At 53.7% G+C, this 14,550-nt stretch overlaps 4 protein-coding genes across 4 annotated transcripts; 2 read left to right on the top strand and 2 right to left on the bottom strand.

Moving 5' to 3' along the window:
- Window positions 1–476: 476 nt before the first annotated feature.
- On the top strand, window positions 477–1,469 carry F5Z01DRAFT_632995 (proteasome component C1; the record flags this gene model as incomplete). Its single annotated transcript, XM_046261904.1, has 3 exons — window positions 477–479; window positions 551–775; window positions 825–1,469. 3 exons carry the CDS (start codon window positions 477–479, stop codon window positions 1,467–1,469), a joined length of 873 nt encoding a protein of 290 aa, XP_046121913.1.
- Window positions 1,470–1,555: 86 nt separating this feature from the next.
- Window positions 1,556–4,825, bottom strand: F5Z01DRAFT_733506 (DNA polymerase phi-domain-containing protein). The gene is made up of 2 exons (XM_046266742.1): window positions 3,719–4,825; window positions 1,556–3,670 (listed from the first exon to the last, which is right to left on the bottom strand). The coding sequence occupies exons 1-2, from the start codon at window positions 4,680–4,682 to the stop codon at window positions 1,662–1,664; spliced, it is 2,973 nt and encodes a 990-aa protein (XP_046121912.1). The 5' UTR covers window positions 4,683–4,825; the 3' UTR covers window positions 1,556–1,661.
- A 4,360-nt stretch (window positions 4,826–9,185) lies between these two features.
- F5Z01DRAFT_312647 (rhodanese-like domain-containing protein) lies at window positions 9,186–11,472 on the top strand. The gene is made up of 4 exons (XM_046258961.1): window positions 9,186–9,734; window positions 9,794–9,861; window positions 9,913–10,156; window positions 10,210–11,472. The coding sequence occupies exons 1-4, from the start codon at window positions 9,484–9,486 to the stop codon at window positions 11,336–11,338; spliced, it is 1,692 nt and encodes a 563-aa protein (XP_046121911.1). The 5' UTR covers window positions 9,186–9,483; the 3' UTR covers window positions 11,339–11,472.
- Window positions 11,473–12,369: 897 nt separating this feature from the next.
- On the bottom strand, window positions 12,370–14,488 carry F5Z01DRAFT_733504 (CwfJ C-terminus 2-domain-containing protein-like protein). The gene is made up of 2 exons (XM_046266741.1): window positions 14,237–14,488; window positions 12,370–14,168 (listed from the first exon to the last, which is right to left on the bottom strand). The coding sequence occupies exons 1-2, from the start codon at window positions 14,254–14,256 to the stop codon at window positions 12,557–12,559; spliced, it is 1,632 nt and encodes a 543-aa protein (XP_046121910.1). The 5' UTR covers window positions 14,257–14,488; the 3' UTR covers window positions 12,370–12,556.
- Between the last annotated feature and the right edge of the window lie 62 nt (window positions 14,489–14,550).

The following is a 14,550-nucleotide window of genomic DNA, read 5'->3' as shown; positions in this document are numbered from 1 at the left end:
CCATTTTAAGTAGGCACCTTCAAGTTCTGTCTTCTAGGTTCAGTTTCAGCGAGCTGGCTTTGACGATAATAGCGGACTGTATAATTAATATTCGGCTCTTGGTTTCTTTTGAAGCAAATACCCAGTTCCGATGATTATTGGTAGGTACCTATTACAATAGATCACGAGTCGAACCCGACTGTCAAGCCTGGTTATGAGCGGGATGTGGGGTGAATATCAAGGCTTGAAGCTACCTGCTCCCACATCCCGATCTGTTTCCGCCACAAGTGGCTTGGGGCGGGCTACTTCGTTCAAACTCCACTCTGTGGCTAATGCACCACCGGTCTAACGACAACACACGCAGCTCCAGGTTGCCTGGTACAAGAGCAAGCTCTCGACATCCCACCTTCAGCACCATACAGCTTTGATCTGCCCACCCTCACATCCTTCACCTCTGGGCTCTCTACACAAGTCACTCAAACCGCACAGCTCTCACCATGGTAAGCTCTTCTCCTCTAGCAACCCCTCATTGCCCGCGGTGTGAGAGCAGCTGAATAACCGTCGTCACCAGACGTCCATAGGTACGGGTTACGATTTGCTCAACTCCATCTTCTCGCCCGATGGCCGAAACTTCCAGGTCGAATATGCTGTCAAGGCAGTCGAAAATGGTGGCACCTCGATCGGCATCCGCGCCAAAGATGGCGTGGTCCTCGCTGTCGAGAAGATCATCGGGTCAAAACTTCTGAAGCCGGGTGCCAACAAGCGCATTGCGACGGTCGACGAGCATGCTGGAGTGGTATGATCCATCAAATTACATGGCTTGCCTCCTTCTCACAGGTATCTAGGTATACTCAGGCATGGTGCCCGACGGACGTCACTTTGTTGATCGCGCTCGCGACGAGGCTCAGTCATGGCGCCAGACCCTCAAGACACCCATCCCTACATCGGAGCTCGCCTCGCGCATGGGCAGCTACTTGCAAGCCTACACCATGTATGGTTCCGTGCGACCGTTTGGTATCACAGCGATTGTCGGTGGTGTCGACGGCTCCGGAGACGAAGTTATCGACGGCGTTGTCGGCTCGGGGCCGAGCACCGGTGCGGGCGGCAAGGTGGATGGGAAGCACGGAGGCCCCTTCCTCTACGTGATTGAGCCCAGTGGCCAGTACTGGGGGTACTACGGTGCTGCGACCGGAAAGGGGAGACAGGCAGCCAAGGCGGAGCTCGAGAAGCTGGACCTCGCTGCCGGCAACATCACATTGGAGCAGGCGGTCAAGGAGGCTGCCAAGATCATCTACAACGCACACAAGGACAACAAGGACAAGGACTTTGAGCTAGAGATGTCATGGATCAGCGGTGTGGACGGACCGACCGGCGGGCGACACATGGAGGTGCCTCAAGAGCTCAAGGAGGAGGCTGAGCGGTTAGCGAGGGCGGAAGACGAGTCAGATGACGAAGAGGATGAGAAGAAGGACGAGAAGATGGAGGAGTAGCTGCCCCAAGGAGGCAGCTGTACCATCAACGTCATAGAATAATGAAGTCACTGAATGAAATGAGGATCTGACGTCTTGTGTTCTGGGTGTACAATGATGCCTTCGCGGCTCATCAATTACTTACTACTACCTGCGGGCAAACGCCGTCTGAGAAATTATATCCTTTTTTTTCTGCAGCAGCTATGGAAAAGATTACGCACGATTCTTCCTCCAGTTCTCCCAGTCCGCAAAAAAGGCAAGTTGCAGCCCCTTCTTTGCTGCAAAGGTCTGGCTATAGAGATCATTGACCTTCTCTTCGGATGACTTGTCCAGCACATGCATCGTCACAGCCAACAGCAAGCTCGCCGCACTAGCCGTCTTGCTGTACTCGTGTGAATCGCCGCCTTGTCGCGCTTCCTCGTGAACCTCTGCCAGATAGGGGAAGATCACGTCGGCGGTGAGGCCAGACTGCTTCACCTCCTTGTTGTTGCGAGCCTTCTTCATGCGCTTCTGGTAGTCAACGACAATAGCACTCGCGCGAGACGCCAGCGGTTTGACACCGGTTGTGCGCATAAGGCTCAGCAGGGGGACCAGAACAGAGAATGCCAGAGGGTTGAGGGGCTCATTCTTAATGAAGATTTCGAGCAGGTCCAAGATTCGGTTCTTGAGATTGACAACGGCAGCCTTTGCGTCCCGTTTCTGTTGCTTCGAGTCGGGCTTGCTCTTCGCTTGTTGCTTGAAGACTTCGCCCAACTTGTCGTCCATGGCAAGCATCTCAGAATCGGACATGTCCTGATCGTCGTCCGAGGAAGCGGCATCCGCATCTTTGTCGAGTCGGTGGCTCTTGAGGATATCACCCACGAGTTTATCGAAATCATCGATATCCATCGGCCCTTGCTTCTTATCACTGTCTTCGTCTTCGTCGTCGTCGTCATCAGCATCGGAGTCATCCTCGTCGCTGTCGGCCTCGGTCCCATCGGCTTTCAGGTCGACGAACTCGACGTCCGAATCGATCTCGCCGTCCGAGTTGAGCTCAATGCCCTGCATCTCCTCGACGGCATCCTCTTCTTCGTCAGAACCGTCCACGATCTCGTCGCCATCCTCAGCTGTGTCGAAAAGCTCCTTCTGACCCTTTGTACTTTCACTGGTCGTTAAGGGTCCAGTCAATAGCTCAAGTGCTTCCGTCGTCATCTGTGACGTGAACGCGCCGAAGATCTGCTGCGAGACTTCACGCATGAGTTTTGACGGCCGTGAAACCATGGACAACAAGACCTCAACAAGAATCTCCGTGCTGCCCTCGTCATCCTCATCTTTCCTGCCCTTTTTGGACCGCTCGGCGATTTGTTCGAGGTCTTGCAATGTTTCCATTGCATCGGGGTCTTCGTTGTACAACCGCAGTATGGAGACGGCGTGGAGCATTGCGAGGCTCAGAGCCGAGGTCTTCTCCCCTTCGGTCTTGGTCTTGCGTTTCATGAGCTTCTTCATGCGAGCCAAAGCATCATCGACAGCCGTGCGGATCTCGGGCGCCATGTCAATGGCCGCACTGTCTATTGACAGGACTGCGTTGCAGAACGTGGTGAAGTCCTTGCTTCGTCGGATCAGCTTGCTGATGGCCGTCTCCAGTCTTAATCTGCAGTTTTCCTTGATAGAATCTGTCAAGAGCTCTGTGGGGATATTCCTCGGTTGCGAATAGGCAATGGTAGCCAGTTCAGCCAATGCGGCACCTGTCTCGTGGCCCTCTGTCGAATCACCTCCTGATGAGTTGAGCAGTTTGGCAAGGTAGTCGATGTACGACCGAACGATGGCCTGCCCTTGCGGCTTGGGAAGTTTCCCAAGCTTGACGAGAGGTTGCCTGACGATCGCCAAGCATTCCTCCTCAGTCCGTGTATTGACATGTTGCAGGAGCTTGTCAACAGTCTTGGTATTTGTTCGGGAGTCAAAGCTATAAGCACCATTTTCGCCAATCATGCCACTAAGAATGGTTGGTAAAGAAGTGGGATGCGATCGGACGACATCCTCTAGGGCTTTCAGAGCCTTCACAGCTGCGCGATGGAGGAACCTGTCCTCCTTAGCTGCCTGGTTCATGAGACATGCCATGAAGTTCTTTCCGAACAGGCAGCCGAGCTTCGCCGGCAGGTCTGCAAAGCTATGAAGCAGTTTCAAGAAGACATTGAAGCCCTTGAACTTTTGACCGTCCGTTGCTTTCTTGGAGAACAATGCGTCTGGAAGGGTCAGCATTCAGCCTGTGAGGTCGCCTGGGTGTCCCTTACCGTCTATAACTCGACCACAGAACTCCTGGAAATCCTCAACTCCGACTTCCGGCCTCTTGTAATGAGCGATGATGTGGTCCCAAACGAAGTGCGACTGCGCAGTCCAGTTCGCTTGCTTCAGACCAACTTGTCCCTCGGCATCTTCTTCGGGGGTGTTCTTGAAGCTTTCCCTGAGGACCTGACCAAGATGACCCAGCGACTGCGTGGCCAGAGGATGATGTGTCCAAGGTTTCACGTGAATCTCAGGGAACCGAGAGAGCGCCACTAGCCAGAGAGCCACGCCTTCCGGCGTGCGCCCAAGTCCAGCATCCGCGAATCTCTTCAATGTCCCCGTTGCCTCTTCTTGATCCATCTGCTTTATTGCGTCCGCGACAACCAGGCCGCAGGCTGGTCGGAGCCACACCTTTTGCGTTGCCAGCTCCATGAGCATGTCCAGAACAGGCTGCCATCGCTCAGATGCCTGGAAGAGTGTGTTCGACCTCACAAAGCATTCAAGACCAAAGAGTCGACCAAAGGCAGAATCGCGCTCTTCTTGACCGGAGACGTTGCCTCCGGATTTGGTCTTGTCTTTGAAAATGTTCAAAACCTTCTCAAAGGGCAGCCCTGTGTAGTGCTGGTCTGCCAGAGTATCGGTGTCACCATAGAGTCGCGAGAGAATCTCTGTGATAACTAAGCTGAACCCTGGACGCGAGGCGTTGCGCCCACTGGAAAGTCCGCGGAATAATCGATGTTCGAGATGTCTTGTGAGGATGGTTTCTGAGCACGGGTTTCCGTTGCCGTCGCCATTTTCAAACAGGCTCCTGAGAATACAATTCGCCGCGGCTATGCGCTCCTCGACATCCTCGCTCCCAAGCAAGTCATATAACCCAGCTTCTCGTTGTCGGTCCGCATGCTGCAGTATCTCTGGAAAGGGCTGTGGCTCAAGGTTTGCCGGTGGCTGATGTCGTTTCCTTTTGAGCGCCATACCGGCAATGTTCAAGCTTGTGCAGGAGGATATTGCGTTTAAGCTGATGTACAAGTATTCGCCAGCGACTTCACCACTGATAAACTTTGCGCTCAATGAGAATGCATCGAGCCTGGCTAGTCGGATACCTTGTATCGTTGATCCGACACTGAGATGAACAAAAAATCCCGGATTCTGCCGCCATTGGTGCCACTTGTATCGGGGTCCTGTCTTCACCGCCTACCTAATTCAGTCACGGTCAAGCGTGCAAGCATTAAAGACGAGCAAATGTGAGTTAATGCTAGATGATGAGGCTGGTCCACATGCTTTCTTTGCTCTCTCCCAGTTATTTCGTGGTGATTTCGTATCAACGGATCGACATACGTTGCCATCATGTGAACGCATTGCTACAATAGGCTTACACCCAGCCCGCGACCTACCCTGTAGTGACCTAGCCTACTCACTGATATGCGTTGGCTTCAACGGTGAATCCAGCTCGGGTTATGGAAAGGATATCCAATTACTCCTTCAGCTCAAAAATTTAGCATTGCGGTTTTGAAAACAGATACATGCTATGATTGTGCCGTGCTGCTCTGTTACCATTGTCAAGGGTGCAATGGGATATGAGGTTTTGCGACCATTGTGGAATTCGAACACCGGACATGCAGCATTGTATGAGCGTTGAGAAGAACATGACATTAATCCAAGGCCTGCTCTACAACTACAAGCCAAGGGCGATACACTGATGCTTTCCATCGCCTGCGATTTAATACTTGACGAAGTGCTGGTGTTGAACAGAAACTCGAAGTAATTAAAGACGGGGCCCCGGATCCGAGCAGCGCCAAATCCGACCCGAAGTCCAGCCTGCGGCCGCAACGCGGATGTGGGGTGCTCGTTCCAAGGCACGTGATCTCGCGCCGTGGTCAGCCTTGCCCCGCTCCGATGACGCGCCGCATATGTTTACTTCGCGAGGCTCTGTTTACTTTCCGCACGTACGCATCTAAGCTTCAACAAGGGGACCAGCTGCAGTCAGCGATAAATCGACCCGAGAACCCCGCACGGTGATACTCCATGCAGGAGGCCCCTTCCTTGCACTTCTTCAGCTCCTGCATGTCGCATCATGACGGTAGCATTTAATAGAGGGGAAATACTTTAGCCTTGATGAGGGGGAAAAAGGTCAGCTGTACGCGTTCGCTGAGAGGCTTGACATGGGTGGGGCCTCCAGTGGACGAGTAAGGGACCAGGGCGCTACTGTCTCGAGTCTCGGCGCTCGTGGAAACCCTCGTCCTCAACAGCGATTGGAAGGGAGTTGAACAAGCCTCAGGTCATTGAGATGCCGGCGAAGCCGCACCAACTCCTTGAAAGGTCCGATGCGCTTCTTTGTTCGATGTTTTCTGCAGGTAAACAAAGAGGAATGGGCTTTTTCGAGTATGCTAGTGCGATAGTGCCTACGAACCTCATCGGGATCGAAGAGATCCGGGTTTCGCGCATGAACGCAAACCGGGAAACACGTACAAAGCCTGGAGAATGGCATCATAGGTGGTCAATTTATTGCCTACGCGCAGGGCCAAGATATCTGCGACGCTCGTCTGTTGCGCGTGCGACGACGATCATGGCGGCAACTAGGCATGACGTCTTCTGATGGTGGGCTTCCCCAGTTATAGGGCGATCGGACACGCGGGCGCTTCATCGACGATTGACACGCCTCAACGTGCGTCAATCTTGGTCTGCCTCCAGATAGAGACCAGAAAGCCAAAGATTGCTCAACCCAATGCAAATTGCAGCGCTGAGTCAGTCTCTCGGACAATTCGATTCGGAACACACCTGGCGCCATGCCATTTTCACAAATCCGCCGAGCCAGGAAAAGCTGGATCTTATTATCCGTAGACAAAGAAGATCGAAGACAAGGCGTCGAGACCCCAAGGGACACTCGACCATCGGCACACGTCGGCCGGGCGCGAGGCAACGCACTCTGCAGTTGTATGTGCAAGCCCGCCCCAATTCAAGCGCAAGGGGGCTCTGTGCAATTTCTACCAAGAAGAGTCATGTCTCGCCTTTCGCCTGTGGCACTCGGAGTTTTGTGCTTGCCTATCATTACCTTATTGTAGATGAGATGCTGATGATTCTAGACTCCTAACATGTTGAACCAGCCATTTCACAAGCCAATTACTGATTGGCAGGCCTCGAATGGCTTGTTTGGCTGGTACGGAACCCTCGGTTCCTGATTAGTAGAATCATTCCGGCTTGCTGTTTTCACGAGCTGGCAAAGATTAGGGTCCACGTTTGCGTACCTGACGCGGTAGAATCGTGGGACAGAAGCGCAGTAACACCATTCAGATCCAGAGGTCTGGTCTCACATAGGCGCAGTGACATATCTGTCCAAGGTTGGCCCAGGCTATAGTCGACACAAGCACATTGCAAACACCTAATTGCCTTTGTGAGACGCACATGCCGAGCGGATTGAGCAAGTGAGACTCAAATAATCTTCAACCAAGCGATGGTCGAGGCATTGTCTGACTGCGAGACCCTGAAGACTGAGGGTCATCTACTGAGGCTAGTAGTAATCGAGGACCAAGATGTCTCGTGCTCTGTTGGCTTGGCAAGGGCTCGCCAGGTCCGGTTTCTTCCCTGGAAGGGAGGGAAATTTTGTTCATTTCGCTGCTCCCATTTTTCACAAGGGATAGGCCCCTATATTATTCCCGACGAGCACCAGAGAGTCAGAGACCCAGTGAGCGGGCTGTTGGCGAAAGAATGAATGAAGATGACCCGCGCTTCCTGGGCTCAGCTCTGACATGCATCCTGGCCCTAGCCGCTTTTGGGAGCTTCAAGGGGAACCGAAGGTCCAGCAAGGGATGGCGGGACGCTAATTACGACAGCGCTGCACAAGCTGCAAGTGAAACCTTTATTATGCATGACATTATAGTCGAGCTGCGGGTGAATACGACCGTGCGTATGGATACGCTGATTTCTACGACGGGTTGTTCCATGAAAAGAAACAGAAGGCTTCCCCCAAATAGCCATGAACGATGCCTATTAGTCTAAGAAGCCTTTGTTGAGAAGTAGAGCAAAGCAATGGTCACTGGGCATGAAGCTTGGACCCGAGTGCTTATTAAATAGGATACTTGATGAAAGGGCAGAAGCAAGATGTTGGCTCCATAGGTAGCGAGTGTGCGTATCCGTAGGCATTATCTGATGTTGAACATCGTGCACGCATGTGTTGATGTGCTTCATGGCTTGAAACCGAACTTGTGCTTTTGTTCCACGTAGCAACCAGATGCAGCCCTCCTGACGACGTCAACAGACATCCCAAAACGCTCAAGCAATTCATAGCTAGCTGCATGAGTGCATGCAGCATGTTCGTGAAAGGCTCAAAGAGGCATGGATAGACCCTCGAGAGATCCCGATCCATGAAAAACAGTTATGCTTCTGCCGTTATTGGGAGGTTCACCGCTCTTCGGCGACAAAGGAGATGATGTAACAGGCCACAACATTCTTGGTCGGGTGAAGACATGACGGCGGCACCGTGACAGGCACGAACTGGATTCGGCTGGCCCCCACCAGCTAATAAGTTAAGCGCCGCCTGGGGTGGGCAATTGCTACGTACGTGCGTACTACGTACGTACTACGTACTGCCGTAAAGGCAGGGCGACCGGAGCAGGGGTTGGGCTGTCCACTGAAGGACATGCGTGCCTGGCCCTGTCCAGGGCCAGGCCTTCGAAGCCTGAGCGCTGGGGGGACATGACTGGAAGGTTCAGGTTCCGGTTCGCATTGACTGGGGCTCCAGTCGACTTCCAGCGGTTTGGCGCCGACGCAGAGGGCAGTCGCCCCTAACAACGGCTACAGGCCTCCACTCTTCGCGGGTTCCTGTCGTCTTCAGCTGGACTGGTGCGCGACCGGGATCCTGGTTGGAGCAGCGACTCCACATTGGCGTTCTTGAGTCCGTGCCTTGTGCTTTGTGCCTTGCTTGCACAAGTTTGACTAGTGCATTTGGCGTCGCTCGTGCGTTGTCATTGTGCTGCACGGCTAGCCATCGCCTGCACGGCTGTGCTCTGGTGGTTGCTGTGGTTTGGGCGACAACGTGCATCCACCATTCAAAAGTCGTTGCTCCCCTCTTCAAACTGCGTCTCACTCCTCCAGCCTGATCTTACCCATCACCAGACTTCGATCTCGAGGTAAGGAAGGCAAGGCTGCGACTGTCATTCTCTTTGCGAAGTAGTTTGACCGGACAAAGCATTGGCTTGGTGCATCGGCCAACCAGTCCTCACCTCGAGCGACACCTTCAAGCGAAGAGAGCAACCCCCCAGCAACAGGAACAGGTACGTGCAGCCCTATCTCTATGGTTTCAACATTGCCATCCACTGCAATTGAGGGCCACCACGACCATTAACACTCCATTGCTACAGATTCCGTGTCGTTCCAAGGCTTCATTGCCCTGCTACCGGATTGTTCGATCCCACCACTTCGCCGGTTCACGCCTTTCATTGATTCCTCACTGGGTCGGTTCCGAACCCACTACACACGATAACGAAACCACGACCCGGCACATCGCTCGAAGTCTCGCCTCTGATGTTTGACAGACATCTTTGAGCGAGCTTCTCTGCCGTCGAATTCGCTGTGGCATTGGCAAACTTGCCGTGAATCGAACCCACTGGTAGCAAGTCGGACACGAGCAACTGTTCCAGACTCCCATGCTGTGGTCAGTTACAGTATTATATTGCTGTGACTCTGATTCTTCACGCTGCCGCCTCTAGCCCAGCTCACGCCGAACCTACGCTGGCATTACGTCGTTGACGGACGCTAGCCCTCGCCTTTGTGTGGTATCATGGAAGCTTCGTCACCGTTGGCTGCTATGCAGCCTACCATGGCCATGCCCTCATGGGGTGCCGGTCCGGACATGTTTCGGTCACACCCTCGCAATCCCTTTGCTAATGGAGGGGGTGTTGCTCGTCGAGCCTTGCGAGAACGATTACAGAAGACGGATTACTTCAACGTCAAAGAGATCCCCGGCTCTTCGCCAGCAGCCAGTCTGGCCGCGGATCTTTCTCAGAACTTTCGCATTGATACTGAGGTTAGGTAAGTTGGTCAGCAAGGAAACCTGTTCTTGCTATCGCTGACGCTCTACGTTCTGCCAGCCCTCAGTTTCCTACTCCACGACGCGCACTCTTCACTGCCAACATGATGGGAGGCGTTGAAACACGAGGTTTGTACAAGGGAGCAGCCGTCGACTTGAGCCATGCTGATTCTGTTCCAGGCTTCTGTACAACACCGCCGCTGCCATCATCGTCTCCTGCTCCTACTATGGACACGATGGATTCCATGGAGACCATGGAGATGTCTCCTCTACCTCACAAGCCGCCATTCACAACCCAAATCGAAATAACCTCGCCCACGCCTTTAGCGACTCCATCCCACGACGACGACAGCATGATGCTGGACTCGCCGCCCCCACTCCCCCGCCAGTCCTCCGTGGAACCGTCCAAGGTGTCACTCACTGAGTCAGTTAGATTGCACATTCCAGTCCCGATTGAATCTGCTAACCAGCGCACAGCCGCAAGATCGCTGCTCTCAGAAGACCTTCCCTCACTCGAGCAGGCAAAGTCCACAGCACTAATTCTGTCCCCAATCGAGCCGTTGCAGAGAATCCGCTGCCATCGTTTCGCTTCGGCGCTGGCATGTCCCAATCTTCGACCAACCTGTCATTAAGCGAATGCTTTGACTCAGCATCGCCACCCCAAGAGCGCCGCCCAGTGTCGGCCAACAGCCTCTGCGCTCCCTTGGCTCTCATGCGCTCCCGACCCCAGTTGAACACTGGTTCTCCTCGTCTTGGCTCGCCCGCGGCTATTTGCCATGGCCGCCGTAGCAGTTCCAACCCTTACTTGCGTAGCAGGAAGCAGGTTCGACGTTCTTTGAGCATGTTCGAGAACCCAGGCGATGTCACAAAGCCTAACCTTGAAAGAGACGAACCGGGACCCTCTGGTTTACAAGCTGTCATGGATACCGACGATGTCCCTGAGCCTGTGCTACCTCATTTCCTCTCTGACGACCCCGCGGATACTATTCCTCGCATTACCAAGGAGACTCTTCTGGAGGTGCTTGATGGCAAGTATGCGGATAACTTTGATCAGAAGATGGTCATTGACTGTCGCTTTGAGTACGAGTACGAAGGCGGTCACATAGATGGCGCAGTCAACTACAATGACAAGGAGCTTCTCGCCTCGCAACTTCTGCGCACTCCCATGGCTGGTCGAACTCTCCTTGTCTTCCACTGCGAGTACTCTGCCCACCGGGCGCCCATGATGGCTCGCCATGTTCGTTCTGAGGATCGTACCATGAATGCCGAGTTCTACCCTCGACTCAACTATCCAGACGTCTATCTCCTGGATGGTGGCTACAGTGCCTTTTTCGCCGAGCACCGTGGCCGGTGCTTCCCTCCCGAATACGTCGAAATGTCGGATGAGAAGCATCAACGTACCTGCGAGCGCGAAATGGGTAGGCTTAAGCAACGAAAGGGATTTGGTCGTGCGCAAACGTTTGCCTTTGGGCAGCGCGAAACATGCGAGATGGACTCTCCTACAGGGCCTGCGAGACCCAGCTCACGACATGCCCCGATGTCATTCGGCGAAGATTCGCCTATCTTTGGGGAGCGAACCCACGCCCGGCGGATGGCGTCATACTAATGTTCATATGAACTAACCGCTGGGACATCGACGCCGTTGACGACGACTCACGACAAACGAGCTCTTGGACACGAGCCAACTGCTGGTCCCTCCTCCCCCTCTCGTACACACTCTCGTGGTCCTGGATGACATACCGGTACATATTGCGACTTCTAATGCTTCTTACCTAATCATCACGGAGTCCAGGACCCCTCGAGAGTGTGGCCTCAAAGCACAGTCTTCATACCTCTGGACACAAAGAGGTGGACGGTGCGGCACACGCAAACAATGTTCATAACACGATTACATATCACTCCACGCACGAGCAGCACCGACTATCACACGAACAAACGACTAATCAAGTCGCGAGGTGAAATCCTCGGTCTCTCATTTCCTCACACACTGCTCTTGGCTCGCATGCAACATGACATTGCAGCTAAGGCCCGACATACAAACCAACCGCCACCACTGCGCATATACCCACGACGGCATGCTTTTTTTTCCTTTTTACATTTAGCTTTCTTCTCATGTTCATATCATTCCAGGGGTTGACAGACTCCCCCTCGGAGCTCGTGTATTCATACGGGCTTTCATCTTGATGTTGTGACTTTAGAAAGTCGCGGCTGCTTGTTCATTGTAGAACTGGCTTTACGGAGCGGTTGAACCCGCGGAGTTCAGGCGAGGCTGGCTGGAAATCGCTGGTCTTGTACATTTCACGCCTGAAGGCGAGTTGTAACCCTTTCCTCTGTCACTGGTTCATACTACAATACACAAAACTTGATGAATTTGGGCTTGATCTGGTGAACATTGTCATATGGTGCTTGCTTGCGCCCCATGTCGCCTGTTACTCTACGTTCGTTCTCGCCCGCAAGAGAAGCAGTGACTCTTGTCTACGGAGTATTATATGCTACACCACTCAAGCCGCTCGTACCTACACCAGCCCGAAGGAGAACGCATTTGCGTCGCGGCCCTGGTGGTTCACGCCCTGTTCTCCCTCGTTCAGCCGCGAGCACTGAAGAAGAATTCATCATAGGGTGGTCACAACGCCGCAAGGTCTGATTTCTATGCATTATAAGCTGTGCTCGAATGTGGATGCCCAACTTCGCCGTTTTAACCCGTGCTCGAACTGTCTTTAATTTAGATGCTCCTGATCTCCATGCCCGTTGCTTCTCCCATGCCGCCATAACGCCGTCTAAAATGGACTTGTGTTCCCAAAACGAGGCACGCTGGGTATCAAAACTAGAGCGTAAAGTCGAATTCCTCAAAAGCCTTCCTGAAAGCTTTCACGTCTTCCATCTCCTCATCTTCGGTCTGCGCGCAGTCCTGCCAAATGACGCGGTTCTCCAGGCCCATGAGCTTCGCCATGACGCGGCGGCCGAATTGCAAGTCAAACCGCATATCTGACTCGAGGGGCATGACGATGGACTTTCCCTTAATCTTGTCCTCGCCATTGTCCGCCCAGATCCAGACGCGAAAGAAGTCCCCGTAGGACGCCTGTTGCTTCAGTGGGATATCCTTGCTAACGAATGCGGGCAACGCCTGATTTTCCGCTTCCACCTTGAAAGCGGCCTCAACGAGCCCGCGTTGGATGAGATCGGCCGCAATGGGCATGAGCTGCCAGATGAGATGGACATTGCGGTCGCGGCTGATTTCCCACGTGACGACACCGAGCTTGTGGTTCGACTTGTTGGCGACCATGGCTTGAATTGCCTCGCGAAGTCTGGTCATCTCGTTGTAGACAGCGGCTGCTGGGCCGGCCGGGTCTGTGACGTCCCCCATACTAGGAATAGTAGGTTCGTGGGCGAAGGGAATGATGATCAGGTGACCGGGAAAATCGAGTCCCTGATCAGCAAAAGTCGTCGCAGTGGGGAGAGGCCCTTTGGCGACGGTGACATACGTCTCATCGCCAACGCTGCATAGCATGTGCTGAGAAACATTGGGGTTCGAGAGGCAGAAGTAGCACCGGTCCGGACCAGGTGGGGGTGAACGCTGGCGACGCCTCTTAGCACCCCGGCCTTGGTGACCGTCGCGGCCAGAGTGGGCGTAGCGGACGTTATCTGCTGGTGCCTGACGCTTCTGTTTCGCGATGAACGGCGAGGCCGTCACTCCCTGTGGTACTGTTGTGTCGGTCTTGTTGAGTGTGAAGGCGTACATGGCCTTGGCCTTGGCCTGGTTCCCGAAAGGCGCCATGGATATAAATCTTGTCACCCGTATGGGGTCTGCGTCGCTCTCGTTGGGATGGACAAAGGGTTCGCGTTCGTAGAAGAAGGATCCCGGGGACGCAGACAGGTGATACCGAGGTTTCAGCGCGGCACACAACTCAGAAATGGCCTCGCTGGTCTGAAGAGAGGCTTGCTGTGTGGGATCGAGGGCTACATTCGAGCCCTTCCACACATTGGCTGGCCACATGGACGTGAGGAGGATATCGGCCGAGTTGGCGCCTCTCAAGGTTTTCGCGTCATCGTTGGTGTGAAATGGGAGGTGCTGTTCCTTGGATAGACCGCCCACCAGATTCGGGTCAAGCTGACCGCCCAAAGAGACGATTCTTAGTCCATCGGATGTCTTGGTCGTGCTGCGCTTGCCAAGGTAGTGCAGGTTTGGGCAAATGTCTTCGTCGGTCTGAATCTTGGCGGCGATGCGTGGCGGAAGAGGGTGAGTGCCGACGGTAAAGTAGGTGGGAAGCGGAATGTCGATGGAGCCGTTGAGCAAAGAATCGACAACTGTATCGTCCGTCTCGGGGGCAAACACATCGCCGGTCAAGAGGGCCAGAGCGAAGCTGTTCTTTGCGTGCAAAGAGGCTATCTTCTTAAGGGCGGGTTCGATATTGCCATTGAGGCTGCCAAGGACAATGCTAAGAGAAGTTAGTACGTCAATCAAGAACATGGCAGCCATTGACTCAGCCGGCTGCTAGTAACTTACATCTTCGGTGCAGCCATCATGGGACTCCTGTGTGGTGCAAGGTTGATTGTGCAGGTGTTGAAACTATCCAAGTTGGAGATGGGAGGCAGAAGTTGGAGGTGTAGGAAAGGCAAGGTACTTATAAGCAAGGAAGGCGCTAGACTTTGGTCAAATATCTCCTCCTTCAAGATCACAAATCATCTGATAATCAGCTCTGTGCGAAAATAAGATTGAAATGCTATCTTTGAAGCGACCTCGAAGCATGCCCATTTTCATCCCACAGCAGATAATTCACTGCACGCGAGAACCTCCAGGTACTACAGTCAAAGAAGAGG

This window comes from Emericellopsis atlantica, assembly GCF_019669845.1.
Source record: "Emericellopsis atlantica unplaced genomic scaffold F5Z01scaffold_3, whole genome shotgun sequence".
In the NCBI taxonomy this organism is placed as follows: Eukaryota; Fungi; Ascomycota; class Sordariomycetes; order Hypocreales; family Bionectriaceae; genus Emericellopsis; species Emericellopsis atlantica.
The sequence above is the reverse complement of the archived record's forward strand: the minus strand, read 5'-3'. Positions and strand labels throughout refer to the sequence as shown.